At 45.7% G+C, this 23,728-nt stretch overlaps 1 protein-coding gene and 1 long non-coding RNA gene across 2 annotated transcripts in view; one reads left to right on the top strand and one right to left on the bottom strand.

Moving 5' to 3' along the window:
* Phlpp1 (PH domain and leucine rich repeat protein phosphatase 1) overlaps positions 1-3,114 on the bottom strand; it is a 222,377-nt gene extending 219,263 nt beyond the window's left edge. The window contains exon 1 of the mRNA NM_133821.3: positions 1,536-3,114. Within this exon, the coding sequence (NP_598582.3) occupies positions 1,536-2,979 (1,444 nt within the window). The 5' untranslated portion in view covers positions 2,980-3,114. The remainder of the gene's footprint in view (positions 1-1,535) is intronic.
* A 344-nt stretch (positions 3,115-3,458) lies between these two features.
* On the top strand, positions 3,459-22,358 carry Gm20753 (predicted gene, 20753). The gene is made up of 3 exons (NR_040630.1): positions 3,459-3,643; positions 11,184-11,420; positions 22,236-22,358. It is a non-coding gene; the product is annotated as a predicted gene, 20753 (long non-coding RNA).
* The last annotated feature ends 1,370 nt before the right edge of the window (positions 22,359-23,728 follow it).

Here is a 23,728-nt window from a genome sequence, read left to right as displayed (position 1 = left end):
GTCATGAGCAAAGCAGAGAAAAGCTTCCTCCATCCATTAAAGCATACTCTAATATTACCCATCACATAGTCCTTGTGTTATTCCCATTTCCCTCTATGTGATTAAGAAAGACTGTCATTCTCATCTGAAAATAGTTCCCTTTCCAAGTGTGGTACTATTTGATGCCTCTGAAAAAAAAAAAAAAAGTATTTCACCAGTCACATGAGCCATTGAAGAAAAAGATACAGTTGTTGCTGCTACACTTTTCTATACCAAAAGAAAAAACAAAAAAACAAAAAACATTAAAGAACATATCATCCATTAAGATATTAGTTCCAGGAAAATGCTATTGTATTACAATTTGGTTTTCTTTATAAGGCAAATATTAATCAAAATATCCACTTAAGTTCAAAAAAGCTTCAATAAAACAGTTTATGTTTATGTCCAGGGATGAGGCCTTGCATTATCAACGTAAGTGTTAAAGACTCATTCATTCAAACCAAACTGCAACTAGGGCACATGTTGAACTAAAATGAAAAAACACTAATGTGGAAGAACCAACCACTATGGGAGTCACGAGGTTGTTAGTATATACACCTAAATGTAACACCAAAAGTTTTATTGCTCTTAAGCTAGCTAGCTAAGTTCTGACCACTAAAAACTCTTTCAACCAGAAAATGCAATAACTTACCAAGCTCAAAAACAATAACCAATAGCCCTGTAACTCCACAAATTAGTTCCAGCCAAGAGGAGAAACTGACTGGTCACACCCGTATAGGCACTTGAACAGATACTAAAAATGCTAGAGAGGAGTTCAGGTCATATCAGAAGCAGTAATCACCGACATTATTAAGTCTAGTCTATTTCAAGTATCTGACAATAAAAGCTATAACTCAGAAACAGGCCAATTCATTTTTTTTTTAAGATTCAAACTTGGAAACTGAAATAAAGCAATGAAAGAGGGCAGAAGGTAAGCAGCACCCAAAACAAGGAACATACCCACTTCTCAGGTGTCAATGAGGACTCAGCGAGCAAATACGCACGCGTGGCAGACAGTGGAACAAACAAGAGCATCAGTTGACAAGAACAAAGTTCCCAAGAGGCCCACGCTGCACTTTACTGTCTACGAATGGTAAACTGTGGACAGTTGAATAGAGGAAGGCATCATGGAGCATTTTTTCGTTGGTCATTGTCCTCTGTCTATATTAAAGTGTCAAGGAGTTACCTGGAATCCCAAAACGCCTGCAACCCAACGAACCAGAGCAGAGGCCTGGAGGAAACCACCTTTAAAGTTAGGGACTGGTACCCCTCTAGGGTGTTACCTGTTTCCTGTATTTCCAGGTGACTTTGTCACCTTGTCCACCTGGCTTTCCAACCTCAGGCCTGGACACTCTAAACCTTGCAGATTTCAAGAATGCTCAATTTAGTACTTGCACAGGCGGCATGTGAACAAGCTAGAAAAAGAGTGTCAGACAGACTCACCAGGCCCCTGGAATCATTTATCGATCCCTGCCAAGGTTCGAAGCCATGCATAAACATGCAGGCAACTTCCTTACCTGCATAGAATCGAATGAGACAGCCAATCTCTGAGTCCATGCCTTCCTCCTGCACCCTCCACAGCTCCCCAAATCCCAGTTGGAAGAGGTAGTCATTTTGGATCTGCAATGGCTTCTCGTCCGCCTCCAGGCGCCGGGTAGTCTCTCCATGGAGCTGTACATACAGGGAGGGCGGAGATGTCTTTTGCACGGTCTCCCGTATCCTCCCCGAAGTCGACAGAGGAACGTCCGGAGCTGCGGCTGCCATCGCCTTATCGTCTCCGGGACCCTCGCCCGCTATCACGCCAGTGCTGTCTACGCCCGTCGGGGCTTTCGGCTGCAGTAAAGCCGAGGTCTTCGGGGAAGGCGGCCGAGGCTGCGCGGGGCGGCCGGGGCGGTGGGGCATGGCCGGATCAGCCTCTAACTCCTCCGACGACGACGAGGAGCCGCCGCCGCCGCTGCTGTAGGGGTCCAGCCGGTCTGACACGCTCTCGGCGCTGGGGCTCAGGCTGAAGCTCTCGGTGTCAGAGGCCGGGCGCGGGGCGCGGGGAGGGGACCCGGGGCCGCCCGCGAACAGCTCTCCGGGGCTGGAGTCCGAAGGCGCGGGGCTGATGCGGGGTGCACAGCGCGTCCAGGCGCCCCCGGGCAGCGGCAGATCGGCGGGAGGCGCGCGCGCAGGGCCCCGGACAGCACCAACAGTGCCGCTCGAGGGCGGTGGCTCCACGTCCCTTCCGTGCTCTCCGTCCAGGGTCTGATCGCTGGCGGCAGGGGCGGCGGCGGGAGGCGGCCCGTAGCCCAGCACCTTCACCACCCCGCCGCCTTTGTGGCCCAGCTGCAGAAGCCGGGCCGCCACCTCGGCGGCCGTGGTGTCCAGCGTGCAGAGCACTGGGCGCAGGTAGGACGAGGCCATGTGGCGGTCAAAGACGTGCACACAGCCCCGCTGGAGCTGGTGCCTCACCCAGTCCCTGTCCGACGGCTGCAGCTGAAGCAGCTGCCGGTGCTTCAGGAGCAGCGTCTTCCTGTCCAGGCTCCGGGTGCACAGCGACGCCGAGGCCGAGCAGGACGCCGGGAGGCCGCCAGCGGCCGAAGACGCCGAGGACGGCGACGAGGACGACGAGGCGGCGGCGGCGGCCGACAGATTCCTCTTCAGCCGCCCTCTCTTCAGCAGCAGCGAGTTGGCGCCGCCGCCGGCCGCGGGCACCGGAGCGGCCCCACCGGCCGCGGGCTGGGGAGCTCCCCGCCGCCGCCTGCGCCCGGTGCCTCCGGCGCGGCCGGGCAGCGGCCCCGGCGGCGCCTCGCAGGGGGCCTCCTCTCGCGCCGCGCCGCCGTTCCCGCCGCTCGGGGCCGCCGCGCTCAGCGCGGGATCCGGACACCGGCCGCCCTCGGCCGCCGCCGCCGCCAGGGCTTGGTCCTCACCCGTGGGGTCCGCGAGTCGCTGTGCCGGGGCTGCAGCGGCGGGCTCCATCGTAGCGGGGCTTCACGTCGCTCCCCCAGCTCCGGAGGCAGCGGAGGAGGAGGAGGTGAGGCGAAGGTGGGAGACGGCGGCGGCGGCGGCGCGAAGAGAACGGAGACGCCGATGGCGTTCGGCGCGGCCGCTCCAGAGGATTATGTGGCGATCCGGAGCATTCCGTCGGTGTCTCGGTGTTCCATCCCGCGCGCCGCCCGCCCGTTTCGCCGCCACCGCCCCCCCACACACACCCTCCCCGCGGGTCGCGGGCTCCCCAGCGCCAGGCCCCGCCCGCTGCTGGACAGCCTCAGCTCCCGGGAGCTGCGGCCCGAGCTCGCCTCATGAATATTAATGAAGCGCGGGAAGGCGGGCGGTGGCGGGGCGGAGTTGATCATGAATATGCATCGTTAGCATGACGACATTTCTGCGGAGAGCGGGAGGCTGGGGGCGGGGCCTCAGGGTAAACAAACGTGACGCGTGCGTACGGGGGTGGGGCGGAGCTGTTTCCCAGGAGGTTTGTCCTCGCCATAGAGGAGAGGTGGCGAGAGGGGCTCGCGTTGCACAGTGGGGGTTGTAGTTCATCTTCGTGTCGAGGATACCCAGAAGAGACCAACAGCGAACTACAAGGCCCAGATATCATCAAATTCTGCCCACCCTCTCCTCCAGCTTCTGGCCCTTGTTGGTGGGTATTGTGCCCTCTGCCGTTGAACTCTGTGTCCTGTGAACGTTTTTCATTAACTTGATCCTCTCCTGCTTGCCAGATGAGTTTTATTTTCCTGGCTAATTGAAATTGAGAGTTTTTAGGAACTCTAAACTCTAGGTAAGGCCTTTGTATGAGACAAAAATACATACACAGTTCACAGGATCGCTGGCCCCGTCTTCCTGACTTTTTCCGCACTTTTTTCAAGGCCCATGAAAGCTAGCAGTGTTTGCACTCAAATTAAACCCATTTACTCCCTCCCCTATTAGGACAGAAATAGCTAAGGACCTGCTTGGAGCCTTGTATCCCGTTGGTTTTAAGCTTAAAAGAAGCTTAACGACACAAAGCAGTGGACGAAGGAAGAAATATTAAAATGGAGTCATAGTGGGATAGGAGATAGACTTGCTTTCTCTTGGTTCTTTCTGGATTTTTCTTTCCGCACTCGGGGCCGGGTAGAAAGGGTGAATGAGACAAGGTTTCCCAGTCTAGTCTGTTCTCCATACTTCCGTCCACAAACTGCTCACCACCTACGCTCTACCTATGTTGTATGGGTGTTTACTGTTACATTGTATGATCTATAAACATTTTTTTATTGGTTGAACCAAGCTGGTTTAGGGCAATTAACTATTTGAAATAATTTGATAAACGTTGGTCATTGAGTTGCCACTCTCATGATGGCATTGCAGATGTAGACACTAATTAAAAGTCTTTTTCCGGAGTTAGAGGGCTCAGCAGCTAAGAGCGTGGGCTGCTCTTCAAGAAGACCCATATAATAGCTCACCCTGAAGACAGTGCTCCAATGTAATGCATAGACATATTCCAGGCAAATCATTCCTATACATAATGATAATAATTTTTTTAAATTAAGTTCTTCCTGACACTCGATAGACTAAAACAGGAAGAACTTTATGAGCTCAAAACTAGCCTCTTTTACAGAGCAAGCTCCAGGCCAGCCAAAGTTACATAGTAACTCAAAGAATAATAGTAATAATAATAATGAAGATATCCTGTACCTTACCTTTGGGTTCCAGAAGACTAATATTTATTATGGGAATATTATACACACATGCATATACATTTATTTATAGTTATAAGTCTCAGTGGTGATGCCTTTATCCTGCCATTCAGAAGGCAGAGAACAGCAGATCTCTGAATTTGATGCCAGCCTGGTCTACATGATGACATCCTGTCTCAAAACAAAAGAAGTTATGATAATAGTTGTCAAACACTGTTAGGGCGGTGGACAGACACTTGATTAGATCCAATTGGACTGAATTTAGAATCACCATGGAAACACGGGGTATGTGTGTGAGGGTGAGGTGCCCTGAGCACTGACAAAGTGTGCCCAGCTGTCTGGAACTCCTGCCACGCTGCCCTCCCTGCCCTGACGTTCTCTGCCCTCAAACTGTGAGCCAAATACGTCTTTCTTTATTTGGGTATTTAGTAACCTTTTGTTAGGTGTTTGTTACAGCAATGGGAAAAGTAACTATCTCCAAATAAAGAAAAAAGTAGATCTTCTCCACACAGAAGAACAAGTGTTGGAGCTGGAGAAATGTCTCAGCAGCTAAGAGCAAGAGGACCCAGCTTCAAGTCCCTGCACCACATGGTATTTCACAACTGTCTAACTCCAGTTCCAGGGAATCCCATTCTTTAGCCTAGCTTCTGTGAACACTGTGTGTATGTGGTGCACAGATACATGTACAGACAAAACTCCTGTACATATAAATAAATTTTCAGGAAAATATTTTAAAGCAGGTATTAAAATGCAATTATGCCAGATTTCACACATGGAATCTGTAATATAAAAGACAACCTATCGCGTACTTCTCAGGAATCCCACTGGCAGGGATAGCAGAATGGCAAGAAAGACCCACAGTGTGATCCCGAACCTTCAGGAAGTGACTAAACAAGAATGTGAAAGGAAAGAAAGAAAACGAGAATTTCTGAAGGAGTAGACTGTCTTTGTAATACCAGATAAAACAGAGCTCTGCAGTTGAAATAGCAAATTGGTGAAAAAGCAATGAAATCTAAGCATTCATTGTGGGGGGGGGGGAGTTGTTGAGTCATAGGATATCATGTAGACCCTATGCAGCAACCCACACTCTACAATTGCTGTGAATGAGAGAAGAGTTTTGATTTGAAAATAAAACTAAAACTGTTTTCCAGGCAGCTTCAAAATAGTTGGGGGCAGGGAATGCTTCGGTTCTAATGTCCTAAGCCATGCCACAGCACATCACACAGTGCCCTACCCTTTGAAGCATTCCAGACATGCTGTCCACCGTGTGCTTCTGCCTGGCCACACCTTCTGATCACTTTGTTGTGGTATTGGAGCTTGAACCCAGGTCACCCTGCAGGCTAGGCAACCACAAAAGATGACATCTTTCTCCCTCTCTCCCTCCCACTTGCCTCCCGTGTGTGTGTGTGTGTATGTGTGTGTGTGTGTGTGTGTCTGTGTGTGTGTGTCTGTGTGTGTGTCTGTGTGTGTGTCTGTGTGTGTGTCTGTGTGTGTGTGTGTGTGTGTGTGTGTGTGTGTGTGTACATCTGTGCCCTGGACATATGTAAGTCAGTGGACAAACCTGGGTTCCAGGAGTTGAACTCTGGTTTTCAGACTTGTTGGCAAGCACCTTTTCCTGCTGAACCATCTCACCAGCCTCTTAGAATCACATCTGAAAATGCTAAAGGATAATCCTGAAAAGAAACATCATAAACCCTGATGTCAGCTTGCTAAACTATTTTCACAGCTAAATTTAGAATAAAATCTATTACTTTCTGCTGCATGATTTATAACTGACTTGCTGTGTTCTGCTTCTAGGCTAATCCGGGTATATCCTAAGATCTAAGATAAAAGAAACCATCTTTGACATTGTTTTGTAACATAAGCAGTTGGAATTTTAATGGAAGCATGAATTGATAGCTGGGATAGTTTCGATCTGAACTGTCAAGGGCTCAGCTGTGTCCAGAAATAAACTCAGAGAGACACAATATACCATGTAATACATTTCATTTGTACACTATGAACAAGGGATCTAATTACAGCTTCACATTTGTATGTCCCTTGAGCTACTCGTGGTTTACCATCCTAAATTGCTCAATGTTTACTCATTCTAGTTTACTATGAGGGACCCATTTCACAAATTACTGCTCTAGTGCACTAAATGGGCCCCAGGTGGCCAAACTGAATTAATATGTTCTCTGTTCAGTGGCAGGATGAGACCGTCTGGGCTCTCTGAAGTCATACCCTCCCTCATAAACTTCCAGTGTGAATTCTGTTAAGATCTGACATTGCCACTGTCTTGCCTCATAGTCCATTTTATAGATACGGCTCGATAGCTTTTCAAATTTTAGTGAATCTTTTTAACCCCATAATTATCTCTATCTTTGGGGGAACAGGGGAATGAGAAAGAGAGTTTGAGATTCCTAACGAATGTCCCTCCTATGTCATACCAAAGCATTTTCTGGTTTGTCTATGACTATACTAGAAAAGTATTCTCTAGATAATGATGCCTCAGAGCCTTCAGTTTTACTTTGGGGAAGCAGCTAGGTGTTCTTCTTTTTGCTGTGCAGTGCAGAGATTAGAAGAGATGCCATTAGTCTCTGGAAATCTTACCCTTTCCCTTCTGCCTCCTGTCACAGCCTGGGACTCCTGTCAATGACAAAGTACCATGAGCCTCATGAATGGCTCAAGATAAAGCAAAAGTGTCATTTCATGGTTCTTGAGATTAGAAATCCAACGTCAAGATGCAGGTACTACTATTCTTGCTCACTTTTTTCAGTTTCGGATGACTATCAGCATTGCTTGGTTTGTTTCCACCTCTCTGAGTCCGTCATCTTGAAGCCTCTGAAGTGAGTTGGATCCCAGACATTGGATGGTTGGAGATTGATTTTTGCTTTTGATTGTGACTGTGCCCTGATATTTTCCCTCTTGAAGGAAGAAACTATTTTAGAGAAGCCCACAGTTAAGAGACTTTTAATTGTAAAAAGACTTTGGATTTTTAAAAGAGATGGATGTTTTAAAGAGATTGAAATTTTAAGAATATGTAAAGACTGTGGGACGTTTAAAGTTATATTAGTCCCTGACTCTCTGTCAGGGAGACACATGGAATCCTGAAGGACAGTAGTCACTATATCAAGTCCTGCCCTAATCTTTTCTGACTTTACCCTTGCTGGATTATTTGCAAAGACCCTGATTCCTGAGGTTCTGTTTAGATAGGAATTAGGGAGAAACACTAAACCAGTGTAATAGATGCTTTGGGCCACTCCTCCATCAGTCTGAATAAAACCGTGAATGTTTTTGTTGTAGTCATTTAGTGTTTGGGTTATGGGAGCAGGTGAAATTCTAAATGAATGTGTATTGTTGACACGAGGATGGCCCCCGGGGCCCTACTGCCTCACATCCATGGGGAATGGCAAAGCCTTCCCTGGTCCTTTTGTGGATGTTGATAGTGTATACAGAAAGTATCATCCACAGCTTCCTCTTCCCAGGTTTACAGCTTGAGGCTGCTCCCATAAAAAGGCCTCCTCTCAAGATTAGCTATCCACCCCTGACTGTATACAACAAATCTACCTCTTGCATTCAGGTGTGTAAAATAAATGAGCTCAGTTTCCAGGCTGTTGGTGATGTATCTTCATCAGATTACACAGCCCACCTAATCCCAGCTGTTTCTGTCTGTGGTTTCTTCATCCCTCCCACTCCCCTCAGGATCTCATTTACACAGTCCAGTTAGATTAGTCTCTAAGCTTTGCAACAACCCTCCGCAGTGGTTGTGGGTGGGTGGGTAGATGGATATATAACACAAATTATAGGAGTTGGCTATCTCCTACCATATGGTTTTGGGTATTAAACTCAGATCACTAGGCTTCGAGGCAAGTGTCTTTCCCTGCTGAGTCACCTTACCAGCCCTCTGACTTTGAGAATTCAGGCATAACTTAGCCAGGATAACTATCTTTACTGTTCATGGAAGTACTGTTTCTCTGTCCTGAGCCAGGTGTGATATAAACAACTGGGTATATGATGATAAGCAAAGTCCCACCGTTATTCTCCAAGATATTTCAAATAAACACACACACACACACACACACACACACACACACACACACACGGTTTCTCAGCACACAGTAAGGTCCTTTCAAATCAAAGCTGGCTAACTTCATAATAAACTATTCCCCTGGGTATTACAACAATTCATTAGTAAATTTCACACTGGCCTCTGGGGATCACAACCCTCCAGCTTCCAGACTGTCTTCAGCCATTTTATAGTCAATAACAGACAATTACAGTAAAATAAGAATGTAGTTTCAAAAACAATAATTTCCAGCATTCTGTGCCATAGCATATCTTGTTATAAGGCATGGCTACTGCACCAGTGCTATGTCATAGGACATTGCCATGTCTCTGTTGTAAAACTGAGATACCAGGAGAACCATGCAGGGGTTTGTACCCTGTGACCATTTTACTAGAGCAAGAGACAGTGGGAAATGGTAGAAATGACATTCTCCATATCCTACACAAGCTATGATTTTAAACCCAAGCAATATTTTAGGTTCAAATTTGAAAACCAGAAGTTCTGTTCTACAGTATTAAAGTGTGACCTTGGGGAGATACCTGACCTCAAGAAGGCAATTCACTTACTGGCTTATGGTGTGAATAGGGTTGAACTGAGCAGTGTCTCTAAAAGGTCTTATACCACTCACAGCAAATTTCTAATCCTCTCTTAAAAGCAACATTGTCTAATTTGAAATATTGGCAAGTGTTTTTGTGAGTCAAAAGGCAGAGACCTTCACATTCAGATGCTATTAATTTGAAACAAAAAAGAATGCTAATACTGATTCTTGCCATTTAAAAGATCTTTAATGCATTGAGAGTAGCAGCAGGTTTGTTTGACATTTAAGATAGCTGCTGGGTGTTGGGTCCTTGAAAAGACATATTTGTCATGAGTAAGAATAGGGCAGGAGAAGTCCCCCAGATCTTGATCCTCAGCTCGAGGGTGTTCATCAGACCCTGGATGGGCCAGGATCTCATTTTCACAGTCCAGTCAGCTACAAAAACAAAATCCTCTGTTCTAATGCTGCAGGGGACATGGATAGGAGTCTGAGAGCCACTCTGGGTCCTGATACCAAAATCTGGAATTAACCTAAAGGCCCAGCATTTGAGAAAAGAACCACACTATAGTCCTCACCTGAAATCCTAATAAGGAGATAGTAGCAGTGAACCCACTGAGCAAGGTGAAGAAACTTACAAATATGTCCATTAAAAAGGCCAGGCAAGGGAACACAGAAGACAACCCCTGCCTTGACTGTTTGACTCTGCAGTGGTGGGACAGTGGTGTGCAGGCTCAGGAGAAGCTGTGCCTTCAATCTTGGACCTGAGTCTTCTCCCAGGCTAGTGATTTATGTGGGATACACCTTGAGATGCTGACAGAGGCAACAAGCTACACTTCCCAGTCATGTGACCTCCAGAGTCCACAGCAAACACTCTACAGCAGAGGTTTTCTACCTCTGGGTTGAGACCCATTTGGCAAGCCTCTAGCTCCAAAAATATTAACATTATGATTCATAACAGCAAAAAATTACAGTTATAAAATAGTACCAAAAATAATAATATGGTCACCACAACATGAGGAAGTGTATTAAAGGGTCACAAAATTTGGAAGGTTGAGAACCACTGCTCTCTACAGTATACTGTGTCCCCAGATTGAAAGACGCATGGGTGGTGAAGTGCATTGAATATATTTCCAGCTTAAAGTGGGTTTATTAGGATGAGACTCCATTATCCTACAAGAAGCATGTATATTTACCCCATGAGGTGGTTTAAGTAAGAATGGCCCAAGTAGTCTCATATTTTGAATGTTTAGGGAGTGGCGCTATTTGAAAGGATTAAGAGGTGTGGCCTTGTTGGAGGAAGTGTGACACTGAGGGTGAGCTTTGAGGTTTCAAAAGGTCAAGCCAGGCCCAGCAGCTTTCTTTCTGCTCCCTGGGAATCCAGATGTAGAACTCTCAGCTATTCCAGCATCACATCTGCCTGCATTGTGCAGGATTCTCCCCACAATGATGACAATGGATTTAACCTTGAAACTGTAAGCAAACGCTAGCTAAACGCTTTCCTTTATAAGACTTGCCAAAGTCATGGTGTCTCTGCACAGCAAATAGAACCAAGACACCCCACACCTCTATAACAAACAAAACTCATCATTATGGTCTATGGAGAGGAGAGTGGGGTAGTAGGAAACAAGCCTGGTGAGAGTGGAAAGAGTCCACAGCCACAGGGGCATCCATCCCTAGTTCATTTCTTGACTTCAGGGTACTTGAGTCTGTTTTATGCAGTGTGTATGTTCCACTGGTCATGCGTATCTTACACACTTTCTAGATGGGTAGTTTCTAGAACAAGCATATTTGAAAAGATCAACGGTATGGTTTTCTACTGAATGTCTGAGTTTTGTCTATTTCTATGAGTTTAAAAGTGATGTTGTCTCATGTCATATAATTCTTTCCCATTGAAATATTACTCTCTCCTGGAGAGAGGCAGACAGCTCGTCAGATTCAAAACTAAGAAGACGTACAGGATTGGCGAGCTCCTCCCTCCTCAGGTGTGATACAGCAATGTGCAGTTGCTGTGAGAGGAGAAGCTTCAGGGTGGCTGCCTGCAAATGTCCAGGGAGCTGCGGAAACACAGGCAACTTGCAGAAGTCAGCGCTGTGCTATGTCTGCTTCACTGTGCTAAGTGCACTCTTCGGTGACAGCTGCCTGAGTCACTCTCGCTCCTGTAAGTAACCCCAGCAAACTCCTCTGTTGAATACACTACACATAGATGCATGTGATGTCTGGGAAGTAGACACTTGTTTATGTCTTCATAGTACCCCGAAGTTGTACCCAGGAAAAGTCACATAGTACCCCTAAGTTGCTAAATTCATAACAGAGCAGAAGTCCTGATCTCACAGCATTTCCTAGCCTGCTTTTCTCACATAAAACTCTACCAAAAAGACTTTCCAACATGCTACTAACTGTCCACCAATGTCAACCTGTTGCTGAGTTGCTTTGCCTTTTGTATTTTGGCTGGGTAGTGGGGCTCACAGTGACTTACTCATCAATGGCCCATCAAGGTAGCATTCTATCTCTGAGCTACACGCCAAACTCTCAACTCTAATTGTCTAGATAGGAATGCTTTTTGTTTTTGTGGTTTTGTTATTGTTATTTTATTTTGTTTTTGTTTTTGTTTTTGTGTTGCATCTGCTCCCTCCCAAGCATGCATGCCCCAAGACAGGGTTTCTCTGTGTAACCCTGGCTGTCCTGGAACTATCTCTATAGGCTAAGCTGTGCCTCCAACTCAGCCTCCTTGAGTGCTGGGATTAAAGGCATGTTCCAACACTGCCCGGCTTTTTCACTTGTAGAAATAAGAATTAGGGAATATTTTGCCATCTCTGTATCTCCCCATCATTCAAATGACATTTAGATAATATTTAGATGAGACCAAGAGGAAGTGAAAATGAGGAACCACGTCATAGCTATAGCATGCCAGGGTCAGGTGAACCGCCCTAGCAGAGAGAATAGAGCACACAGGGCCTGGCTCCGTGGTTAGGAGTGTTTTCTGTTCTCACCAAGGACCTGAGTTCCGTTTTAAGTACCACAAGGAGAGGCTCACAACCGCCTAGTTTCCAGCTCCAGTGGGATCTAATGCCTTTGCTCTCTGTGAGCAACAGCATGCTCACGGGCAAACCACACACAGACACCAGACACACATGTAATTAAAAAAGAAAAGTGAATCTCTAAAATGGAGGCCACTTAGTTTTGCAATAAGTATTTATTACTAGTCTGAAATTTAAATTCCATTGGGCATCCTGTGCTTTCTCTGGCAACCTCATGGCAGAGCCCTGCCAGGACGATCAGGCTATTTTCTTATTTAATCTCCTTGACCCCTCTGAATGGCAATGTGATCCCATTGGGAAGAGAGCTCAGAAAGGTTCAGTCTTTTTTTTAAGGTCACATCACTGTAAAGGAACAAAGCCAAGGTAGAAACACAAGCTTTGTGTGTGTGAGAGTGTGTATTTATCCATATGTGTGTGTGCCTGTGACTCTGTGTGTGTGTGTGTGTGTGTGTGTGCTACATGCATGGGAATATACAGGAATGGATGCCTAGCCACAGCCATGTAGAGGACCAGAGCAGGATGTCAGACGTCCTCCTCCACCATTCTCTGCCTTATAGTCTCAAGACAGTGTGTCGCCCTTTAGGCTAGGCTACCTGGCCAGTGAGCTCCAAATTTTGTATTTGACATGGCCCCATTGTGCTTGGGCAGCATGGACCCATCTGTCTGGGACATTGCACATTTAGGGTTTTCATTTGTGGTTATTGTTTCTTAAAAAAAATAATAATAAAATAACTGTCTAGCACTCACTTGAACTGCTATGTGAAAAATAAGTCCTGGGGATGGAGGAAGAGTCCTCGACCCAGGTGACAGAGCCGAGCCACTGAGCTAACTTCAAAACTGAGGCCCAGAGCACTGGAGAGATGGCTCAGTTGGTAAAGCTGGCTGTGAAGGGATGCAGTTGCTATCCCAGCACTAGACAGGCCTGTACAAACAGAACCCTGGGGTTCACTGGCCAACCAGCTGGCTAAATCAGTAAGCCACAGGTCCCACTGAAAGACTCTGTCTCAAAAACTAGGTGGCTAATTCCTGAGGAACATCAATCATCAAAGGCTGTCCTCTGGCATCTGCACACATGCATATCCCCGACACACAATGCAGACCCCTAGACAGACAGACAGACAGACAGACAGACAGACAGACAAGACACAGAGAGCGCATGAGAGAGAGAGAGAGACAGAGACAGAGAGAGTAGGTGTTGCGGATGGCAAGAGACCCACTATTCTTTCTGATGAGATAGTTGTACCTAAAGACTTCATAAAATTCTCCAGTGAAACGTATGGTTTAGGATTTCTCATTTTTATTTTAAATAAATAAATGCCATAAGCACTGACCCTCCCAGAAAGTGTTCCTCTGAAGCAAGGGAGGACACCTGACCCAAGCTTAGAACATCCTCCCCTAGCTTGAGCAGGCAGGAGCCCAGCCAGCCCCAGGTCCCCGAGCCAGCAGAACTGGCTCCTCTGCTCCCCTCATTGATCCTTCCACCTTGCTGCTTCCTGTCCTCACAGGACCAGATCCCTGCACTGGCCTGGGGGTTAGTGACTAAGATATGAGTTACTGATGACGTTATCTCCATTTCCTCTCAGAACAGAGGGAAACCAAGATGGCTGCCACTCCCCTTAGCGTGACTGAAGGTCTGAGTCTTCCTCCTGCTGGCAGCCCCTTGCCTCATCCTTTCTTGGAACACTTACTTCAGGAAAACATGTCCTTTTAAATCTGCCATCCTCCTCTCTGGGGCATACATACAATTTTTTTACGGTTTTGGCCAGCTTTATGACCCGGCCTAGGAACTACATCTTTGAAATGTGATCAAAGAAGAAGATAGCACCCCCAAACCCCAGTTCCACAGGAGCACAGGAATATAACTTCAGTGGCTGTTCCATTCTGAGTTCAAATTTTCTCCCATCTTTTGTTTTGTCTTGTTTTGTTTTTTGAGACTGGGTTTATTTTGGGTTTCTCTGTGCAGCTCTGGCTGTCCTGGAACTCACTCTCTAGACCAGGCTGGCCTTGAACTCAGATATCCACCTGCCTTTGCCTCCAAGTGCTATACTCCCATCTTAAAGATGTGAAGAACTCATTTTGCTCTTGGACAAAGTAGGTCAGCACAGACGGCCTGACATTCCTGGAATTTTTCTGCTTCTTCATGACAGTCCTTCTTCTTCTTCCTTCAGCAGAGCTCAGTCCCTGCTTTGACAACGTTCAGTGGAGAAACCCTGCCCCAGTGAATCATGGGAAACACCCACTGTCAAAGTTCGGCTACCACAAGTACATATATGTTCATGTTCACTATATACACACATGTATCCACACATATGCATACTACACACATATAAATGAGAAAACAGGGGAAAAAACAGAAGGAAATTTTGCCATTTACTAGAACACAGATAGACCTAGAGGACAAGTTATAAAATGAAAGAAGCCAAACAGACACCTATGTAATCTAAAATAGCCAAACACAGAGGATAGTGAAACAGAGGACACAGTAGGCATTCCCATGGCTGGGGTGGGAGTGGGGCACAGGGTGGGGGAATCAATGGTCAGGGGGCACACTGTTCAGTTACACAACACTAATGGGTCAACAACACTGTATTGTACACTAGACACTTTCTAAGATGGTAGTTTTTTGGTTTTTTGTTTTTTGTTTTACTTTCGTAAGTCTCTGTGTATTATGCCTTTGGAGCCCTGAGGTGTCAGATTCTCTGGAGACAGAGTTACAGGCAGCTATGAGTCACCAAAGTGGGTACTGGGAACTGAACTCAGGTCTTCTGCATGAGCAGTACACTATCGTGACTCTCCAGCACAAGATGATAGCTCTAATGCTTAGTACGTTTATCACAAAAATTAAACACGCATATGCATAGATAACTAGGGTAGGGGAAACTCTGGGGAGTGATGTACATGTAACCTTTCCGGGTTGATATTTTCACAATTATATACTCATTTCTAACCATACCATGCTGTATACATTAAATATGGATAGCTCAGTAAGTCTCACCTAATCACTGTCCTATTGATCTGAGGAGGCTCCATGACCAAGGCAACTTACACCAGAAAGCATTTAATTGGAGGTTTGCTTACAGTTTCATGGTTAAGTCCATGATCATCATAGCAGGGAGTGTGGTGGTAGACAGGCATGGTGCTAGAGCAGTAGCTGAGAGCTTGCTTACATCTAGCCCAGAAGCAGAAGGCATAGAGAGAGAAACTGGGCCTGGTGTGGGCTTTTGAAACCTCAAAGCTCATCCGTAATGTTAAACCTCTTCCAACAAGTAGTTCCCCTAACTCTGGACCAAACATTCATATATATGAGCCTGTGGGGGTCTTACTCATTCAAACTATCACAAATCATATCTCAGTAGAGCGGTCTCCAAATGATAAAATAAACAGAGATAGGTTAATAACTGATAGAAGAAACGTGAACGATTGGTAGGAATATAAATGACAGATGTAGAGTTGTAGAGGGACTATTAATAATCTGAAAGAGGAGTGGAAGCCAAGTTACTAGATCAGACAACAAAGTTCTCAGCCAACTACAGAGGAAGTTGAAGCAACCTGCGTGCAGTGCACAGCCTCCTGAAAGCTATGGGGCTAGGCCTTGCAAGATGGCTTAGCTTGCCACCAAGCCTGACAACCCAAGTTGGATTTCCCAGGACCCACGTGATGGTGAGAGCCACCTCCCAAAAATTGTTCTGTGACCTCCACGGCTGCATATACACAAACACACACACAAGAGCGCGCGCTCACACACACACACACACACACACACACACACAGAGAGAGAGAGAGAGAGAGAGACAGAGACAGAGACAGAGACAGAGAGAGACCCATACATAGATTATAATAAAAATATTTTTGACGGTTGAGGGTTGGGAACACCAGGCTTTTCTGGATGTGGGAGCTGGCAAGAGGATGTGCAGTCTCTTTCGGAAGCACATACACCACTGGGTCTCAAATGCCCCCTCACCTTGTGGAACATTGATTGCTTTGCAGAGCTTACTTGATTTTCAGTACACACAGAGAGAAAGTTCTACAATAGGTGCATTAGGCTGGAGTACTGTGCTAAGATGGTGGGGGCCCACAGTACACACACAGAGGGAGAGTACTGTGCTAAGATGGTGCCATCAAGCTGGATTCCTGTGCTAAGATGGTATGGGGACACTCTGCTATAGTCTTTCCCTGTGCCCACACACAAAGCACCTGCTCAGCCATTGCACTGGGCTGGAACAGAGCCGGTGCTAAAGGGCAAGTGAAGCTGAAATCCAGCTCCTCTTTTGGGCCCCAAGCACTGGCACAGGCCATGGCCAGAGGAAGAGGCACCTTTCCTTCCTTGTCCAAGAGGAACCAGGAGGTCACCAGCTCCACGACTGCAGGGCACCTCCTCCACAGGTGGAGCCTGCTCCCAGTTTTCACAGCAGGCTGCCACAGAGCTTGCAGCTCTCTGCCTGGGACCAAACTCAGAATCTTCATGAAAGACTTGTATCAGAAGTCTCCAACAACACTCCCCACACACACACGTGACAAAACCTATGACAGCTCGGCTGAATGACTCTGCCACAAAGACCACAGCACTAACCATGGGCAGACAGCTGAGCAACAATTTGAGGACAGGAAAGCCTTCTTAGAAAAAGCTAAAACAGAGAGACAGAGATAGAGACAGAAACAGAAACAGGCAGAGACAGACAGAAGAGACAGACAGACAGACATAGAGACCATCAGAGAGAGACAGCAAGAAAGAAGAGACAGACAACAGAGACAGAGAGAACAGACAGAAACAGAGGGGAAGAAAGTGACAGAGACAGAGACAGAGACAGAGAGATTACTTTTAGAAATGGAAATGTAAGAAAATAGGGAAAATAGAAAATAATTAGAAAATGGTTTATGTCTCAACAGAAACAGAAATCATGAAGGATCGTTTTCACAAATTAAAGGATGTTGTGCATTTCTAGGTTGTTGGAAAATAAAAATATCAAATAGCCAGAATAAATTAAAAAACATGTACATCAAGGCATACCATCACAAAATTTGAAATAATGAGGTCAGGAGAAAATTTAAAAGCTTCTATGAAGAAGAAAATTAATTCTATTTGTGGTCAGAATTTCTTCAGAGTTTTCAAGTCCAAGGGATGATAGTGCATGCCTCACACCCCTGAAGGAAAGGAAAGGCCTGTCAATGCAGGAAAATTAGACACTTGCCTAAACACTGACCAGTCATTAGGGAAGAAATGAATAAATGAAAACAGGTCCAAAGGAGTGTAGTGGTTTGAATAGCTTTGGCCCCCATAGATCATGTCTTTGAATATGCTTGGCTGAGGGAGTGGCACTATTAGGAGGTGTGACCTTGTTGAAGGGAATGTGTCACTGTCAGAGTGGGCATTGAGACCCTCATCCTACCTGCATGGAAAACAGTCTTCTGGATGCAGTGGGATCAAAATGTAGAATACTCAGTTCCGTCTCCAGCTCCATGCCTGCCTGCACTCTGCCAAGCTTCCAGCCAATGTAATAATGGACTAAACCTCTAAGCCCATAAGCCAGCCACAATTAAATGTCCTTATAAGTCTTGCCTTGGTCATGGTGTCTCTCCACAGCGATGGAAATCCTAACTAAGACAAGGAATTCATGTAGATTGAAATAGTTTTTTGAATACACAAACGCCCCATGCCTTACTGTAAGGAATTGTATATCTAGAGTGCTGCTGGAGAAGATTTTTCAGAGAGATGAAGGATACGCCAAGAAATAGAAGGTAAGGGATGCAGGAAACAGATCCCAGCTCAATAATGGGCAAGAAAGTCCCCAAATCAACAATGAAGAGAGATCCTCAAGTGGAAGAAGGACAGAGGACTCCAAAGACCTCTTGTGAGATCTTAGGAGATACCCAGGGGGAACCCCTGGGATCCAGGAATTCTGAAAACACTAGCGCTCCAGTGGAGGGTTTGGGGCTTCCTCCATGGTGTGGAAAATAGACCACCAAATGAAAACATGAAACACCTATTAAGTGGAGGGAAAACAAAAAAAAAATTTTTGCAAGAAGGAAAATTAGTCCTAAATATATTATATGATCCAGTGGTATATTGGTTGAAAATTGATGTAACCAAATGTATTACATCACTAATTCAGAAAATCTGTGGTCACAGAGCACCTAAGGGCCTGGGTGGGAGACTGAGAGCACCTACAGAGGTGAAGGGAAGGAAGCATCGATGTGGATAGAGATCTTGTGCTGTGAAGGAAACAGCCAAATAACTAAAAGGGTGAAAACTTTAGACATTAAGGAGGAGGATGTAGGAGAACAGACAGCTGCTATTAGAAATGAAAACTGCTGCCCTTGTCTAAGGAGTCCACTGATGGTTGCATCCACCTGACATGTTCAAAGCAGATGTGAAGCGCTTACAGAAAAATTAAAAGTTTCTCAGTCAGGATCTCACTGTGTAGTGGGGCTGGTCTGGAACTTTCTGTAACCCAGGCTGGCCTTGAATTTGCATCAATCCCCCTGCCTCTGCCTCCTAAGTACCTGGATTACAAGCATGTGTCACCAGCTATAAAGCTACAGTTTTAAAAATCAGAAGGACCATATTTGTTGTTGTTTGTTTGTTTGTTTGTTTGTTTAGTTTTTAGGAGGGAACGGCAGAAGCAATATATTGAGATAATTCCATGAACGGAACAGCGCTCAAGCAGGACGCAGTAGCTTGTGGTGAAGATTTTATAGTTACTAAAGCTGGAAGGTTGGTAGCTCTACAGCAAACGTGGCATTGAGAAATCACCAAAGGAGGCTTGGAAACAAACATTTCATAAGTGTCATCTGGAGTGTCCAGAGAGACACTCCAGTAAAAGAGCAGTCAAGAACCCCAGGCTAGTAGTTCAGTGATTGGACTGAAGCTGCAATCAAGGTTATTAGAATACTCGTTACAGACATTTCTAACCAGGGTGTTAGAATATAAGAATTAAGTTCAAATTCTTTAATGAGCCTTATAGTAAAAAAATATTTGGAGTTTTAGAATGATTGTGTATTTTTCCAGGACACCACACAAAGAATATGACCCTGTTTTCAGTGGACACACAGTTGTCTTTCATGGGACAGAAACACAAACCCTGTATTAAGAAAGTGAATCTTAGGGCATATTGTCATTCCTATCCTGGTACAAAGCCCTGGCCCTGTTCTTTAGCCGCACAAGGGGCGGCATTGTGTGCCTGAGATGAGTGTTTGAGCTGAAGTTCCTGGCTTGGCTGGGATCTTCCGTTTGGCTGCGCTTCCCCAGAGATCAGCTGCCTGTCACAGGCTCTGCACTATTGACACCCCAAACAAGGCGCAAGCAGGGAAAACAAACAAGGCCAAGCTGCTTTTCCTTGCTGATGAGTCAAAGGCTACACTCAAGCTACCAAATGTTAGATTAAATTTCATCGTGAGATGAAAGTGAGCTTCCTGGAGGACTCCTTATCTGTTTTTGTTAATTTCGAACTCAGGACTTGGCTTCCAACCAACAGCATAATTGGTAACAAATGTCGCCTTCTTCCCGCACTCCCTTCTGCTGTGCTTCCTAGCATGGCTTGTGCCACACTCACCCTCCAAACAGACGGAACATGAACAGAACAGTCTAGCTCTTACTTTTGTTTTTTAAAGCTTACCATCGCATTTTAGTGCTGATTTCCCCATCTGCCCCTTGCAACTTACTACCACCTTCCAAACAGTTCTATCTAAAGCATCTACAATACCATAGATAAGTGTAGTTAAGAGAAGGGCATCCGTTTGGAATTCAGAGATTCCACATAGTCTGCCAACACCCCCCACAGTATTTAATTGACAAATATATGTGTGCCAATGTGTTTAGCAGCTTCTCTTCGCAAAAGTGAACAAAATGAATAGTTGTCAAGGGGCAGAGGAAGGTCCCACATCAGAGGGGCTGAGCACTGCAGAGTCAGTCCACCACCACACCATTGCCGTATGCCGGTGGATGGCAATCGCACCTATCAGCAGAGCAAGTAGATATCCAAAATGCTACTGAGGATGGATGAGGAAGCAACTGGAATAGACTATTTATTTATGCTTGATAACACCCATACATTTCGAAGAATACAATACTGAGAGATCGGTTTTAAATGATTTTAAACATTAAACAAACATCTAAAGTCGCCTGATAGATCAATAACAGATTTGCTTTGGAGCTAGCAGACAGGACAGACACTTCTCCAATGTCAACTGAACACATTTAGAGATATCCCGGGGTAAAGGTTTGTGTCCAGCCTGGACAGCTATCCTTGTCCTGGTGGTCCTTTGGCTCGAGTCCTTGCGAAGGTCCCTCGCTGGAGTTCACAGGATACAGCAATGTTTTGGAAATGGGAGAAAGCTGGGGCAAGGCATCTGGGAAGTTCTCTAGAGCTGGAAAAGGAAGGGAAGGGGCTTGCCCCAGGAGCCCAGAAAAGAAGGCAGTCCTGCCAACCTGACTGTTGGAACTTGGACTCCAAACTGGAGGGTTATACACTCGCCTCTCAAGATGCTAAACTTGTACTCCTTCATCATAGTAGCCAAAGGAACCCAGTATGCAATGTGCTCTGGACCCTTGTTCGGCCCTGACTGCCCTGTCCTATAACTGTGGTCAGGTGAAAGGTCATTTACATGCCAACACATACTTTCCACCATGCCTATGGCTGCATTTAAAGTATTTGTAATTAGCAGTTAAAAAAAAAATGAGCTGGGCGTGGTGGCGCACGCCTTTAATCCCAGCACTCGGGAGGCAGAGGCAGGAAGATATCTGAGTTCGAGGCCAGCCTGGTCTACAAAATGAGTTCCCGGACAGCCAGAGCTATACAGAGAAACTGACTCAGGGGGGGTGGGGAACTATTCTAAGCATTAGCATCTCTGCCTTGGTTTAGGAGCAAAGTGCCAACACACTTGTTTGTGTGCACGTGCGCTTGTCACACGCGCACATGTCATAGTGTGACTGTGGAGGTCAGAGGACACATTTTGGGAGTCAGTTCTCCCCATGCCCCATGTGGGTCCCAGGGATCCAGCTCAAGGTGTCAGAGTAGGTGGTGGGCACTTTACCTGCTGAGCCATCTTGCCAGCCCCCATTTTCCTCCTTTCTTTCATCTTGTCTTGTCTGGAGACAGGGTGTCATGAAGCTAAGCCAGCCACACATTTACTGTAGCACATTACTGTGTAGCCTAAGCTGGTCTTGGATCTGATTCTCCTGCCTCCATCATCTCCTCTGTGTTGAGATCACAGTTATGTATCACCACACCCAGATTAGTGGCAACAGATTTGCAAGAACAGAATTCAGTGTTCTCTGAAGTGCTTGAAAAGTAGCCTTTAAAGAGGAAACTTAAACCCAGGGACGAATATCACAGGATGAGATATGATTTCTCTGACATAGAAAGAGTTAACAACATCCCTGCATAGGTCTCCTGAAGGAAGGAAGTGGCAGAGTACAAAAGAAACACCTACAATATGCTAGCTGTCTTAGAGTTTTACTGCTGTGAAGGGACACCATGACCTTGGCAGCCCTTATAAAGGAAACCATTTAACTGGGGCTGGCTTACAGTTTCAGAGGTTTACTAACATCATGGCAGGAAACATGGCAATATGCAGGCAGGCATGCTGGAAAAGGCTCTGAGAGTCTGCATCTTTGATCTGACTGCAGCCAGGAGAGCCTGACTAGTGGACAGCTAGGAGGAGGGGCTCTTCCACACTGGGTGGAGCTTGAGCATAGGAAGAGAACTCAAAGCCTACCTCCACAGTGAAGCACTTCCTCAACAAGAGCACACCTACTCCAAGGCCACACCTCCTAATAGTGTCATTCCCCATGGGCCAAGAAGTTACACACATGAGTCTACAGGGACCAAACCTATTCAAACCACCACACTAGCCAAAGAAATCATTGAAAATGAATGAAAAGTTAGCTTTCTATGCTATTTTTTATTTCTAAAAATGATCCCCTGTGGTCCTACTAGTTGTTGAAGAAGAAGAAGAAGAAGAAGAAGAAGAAGAAGAAGAAGAAGAAGAAGAAGAAGAAGAAGAAAGAGAGAGAGAGACATTCTGTAGAGACATTAAATGAACAGGCACTGGAGTTCTTACCTGAGTCTCCTGATATCAAGTCTATGTTCTTTTTTAAGATTTATTTATTTATTTTATGTATATATGAGTACACTGTAACTGTACAGATGATTGTGAGCCTTCATGTGGTTGTTGGTAATGGCATTTAGGACCTCTGCTCACTCCAGTCAACCCAGCTTGTTCTGGTCGGTCCCGCTCGCTCCGACCCAAAAAATTTACTTATTGTTATAAATAAGTACACTGTAGCTGTCTTCAGACGCACCAGAAGAGGGCGTCTGATCTCATTACAGATGGTTGTGAGCCACTATGTGGTTGCTGGGATTTGAACTCAGGACTTTCAGAAAGCAGTCAGTTCTCTTACCCGCTGAGCAATCTCACCAGCCCTCAAGTCTATGTTCTTTATGTTCTCTCTGCTAACTTCAAAAGAAAAACAAACTCTCATGTATACGAGCTCGGCGCTCGCTCGCGCGCGTGTACACACACACACACACACACACACACACACACACCAGTCAGCAGGTGCAGGTGCTCCAAAAATAGCAGCTCCTGAGATGTTTTAGTCAGTACTGGATCTAGTTTCTGAAAATATTCACTGAGCTTATCTCCTCAGTCTTCTTTAAACCACAATATCCTGGTAAGGGATACACATTCAGATGGGTTTCCGCTGTGAGACATGAGGCAATGAGGTCTTGAGCGCCCTCAAGAGGAGGAGTTAAGAAACGTTTGGCCTTGCCTGGACAGCTTGCCCAGATGTTTCTAAGCCAGTTTCCCTCAGCGAACCTGTGAGGAGAGCATTTTAAGCCGTCAGTAGGTAAGTCAAAGCAGAGAACACATTCGCATGCTTTGTAAGCTACACAGAGCTGTAGAGGTTTCGAATACTATTATTTGGGGGCTTAGAAGAATTTTCTCAATTTCCATACCTATATATTCTAAGCCCTCAATTATTTGCTACTATGTACAAGCATTTATAATTTTATTATTACAGCAACATAATTTTCTGTTATAAGTATCAACCGGATATTTTTTTCCATGTTGGTGTAAATCTAAGCTCTACTAAAGAAAGAGTTACATTAGAATGAATAGCGTGAAGGCTGTGATTTGGAGAATAAGAAAAGCACAGTTTGTTGACTGGAAGTGGAGCTCTGTGGTAGCAGTCTTACCTAATGCTCACAACGAAAGCCCTGGTTCAATCCCCAATATTACCAGAAAAAAAAAAAGAAGCAGAAAAAGAAAATCCCAATTATGGGCTGTGGAGATGATTCAGTCAGCGAAGCACTTCCTCACAAGCAAGGATTTGAGTTTGAGGCTCAGAACTTACAGGGGGAAAAGCCAGTCATAGTGACACAGGCTTATAATTGCATGATGGGTAGGGTAGACCCTGGTGGGGCTT

The sequence above is a fragment of the Mus musculus genome, chromosome 1, assembly GCF_000001635.26.
Source record: "Mus musculus strain C57BL/6J chromosome 1, GRCm38.p6 C57BL/6J".
In the NCBI taxonomy this organism is placed as follows: Eukaryota; Metazoa; Chordata; class Mammalia; order Rodentia; family Muridae; genus Mus; species Mus musculus.
The sequence above is the reverse complement of the archived record's forward strand: the minus strand, read 5'-3'. Positions and strand labels throughout refer to the sequence as shown.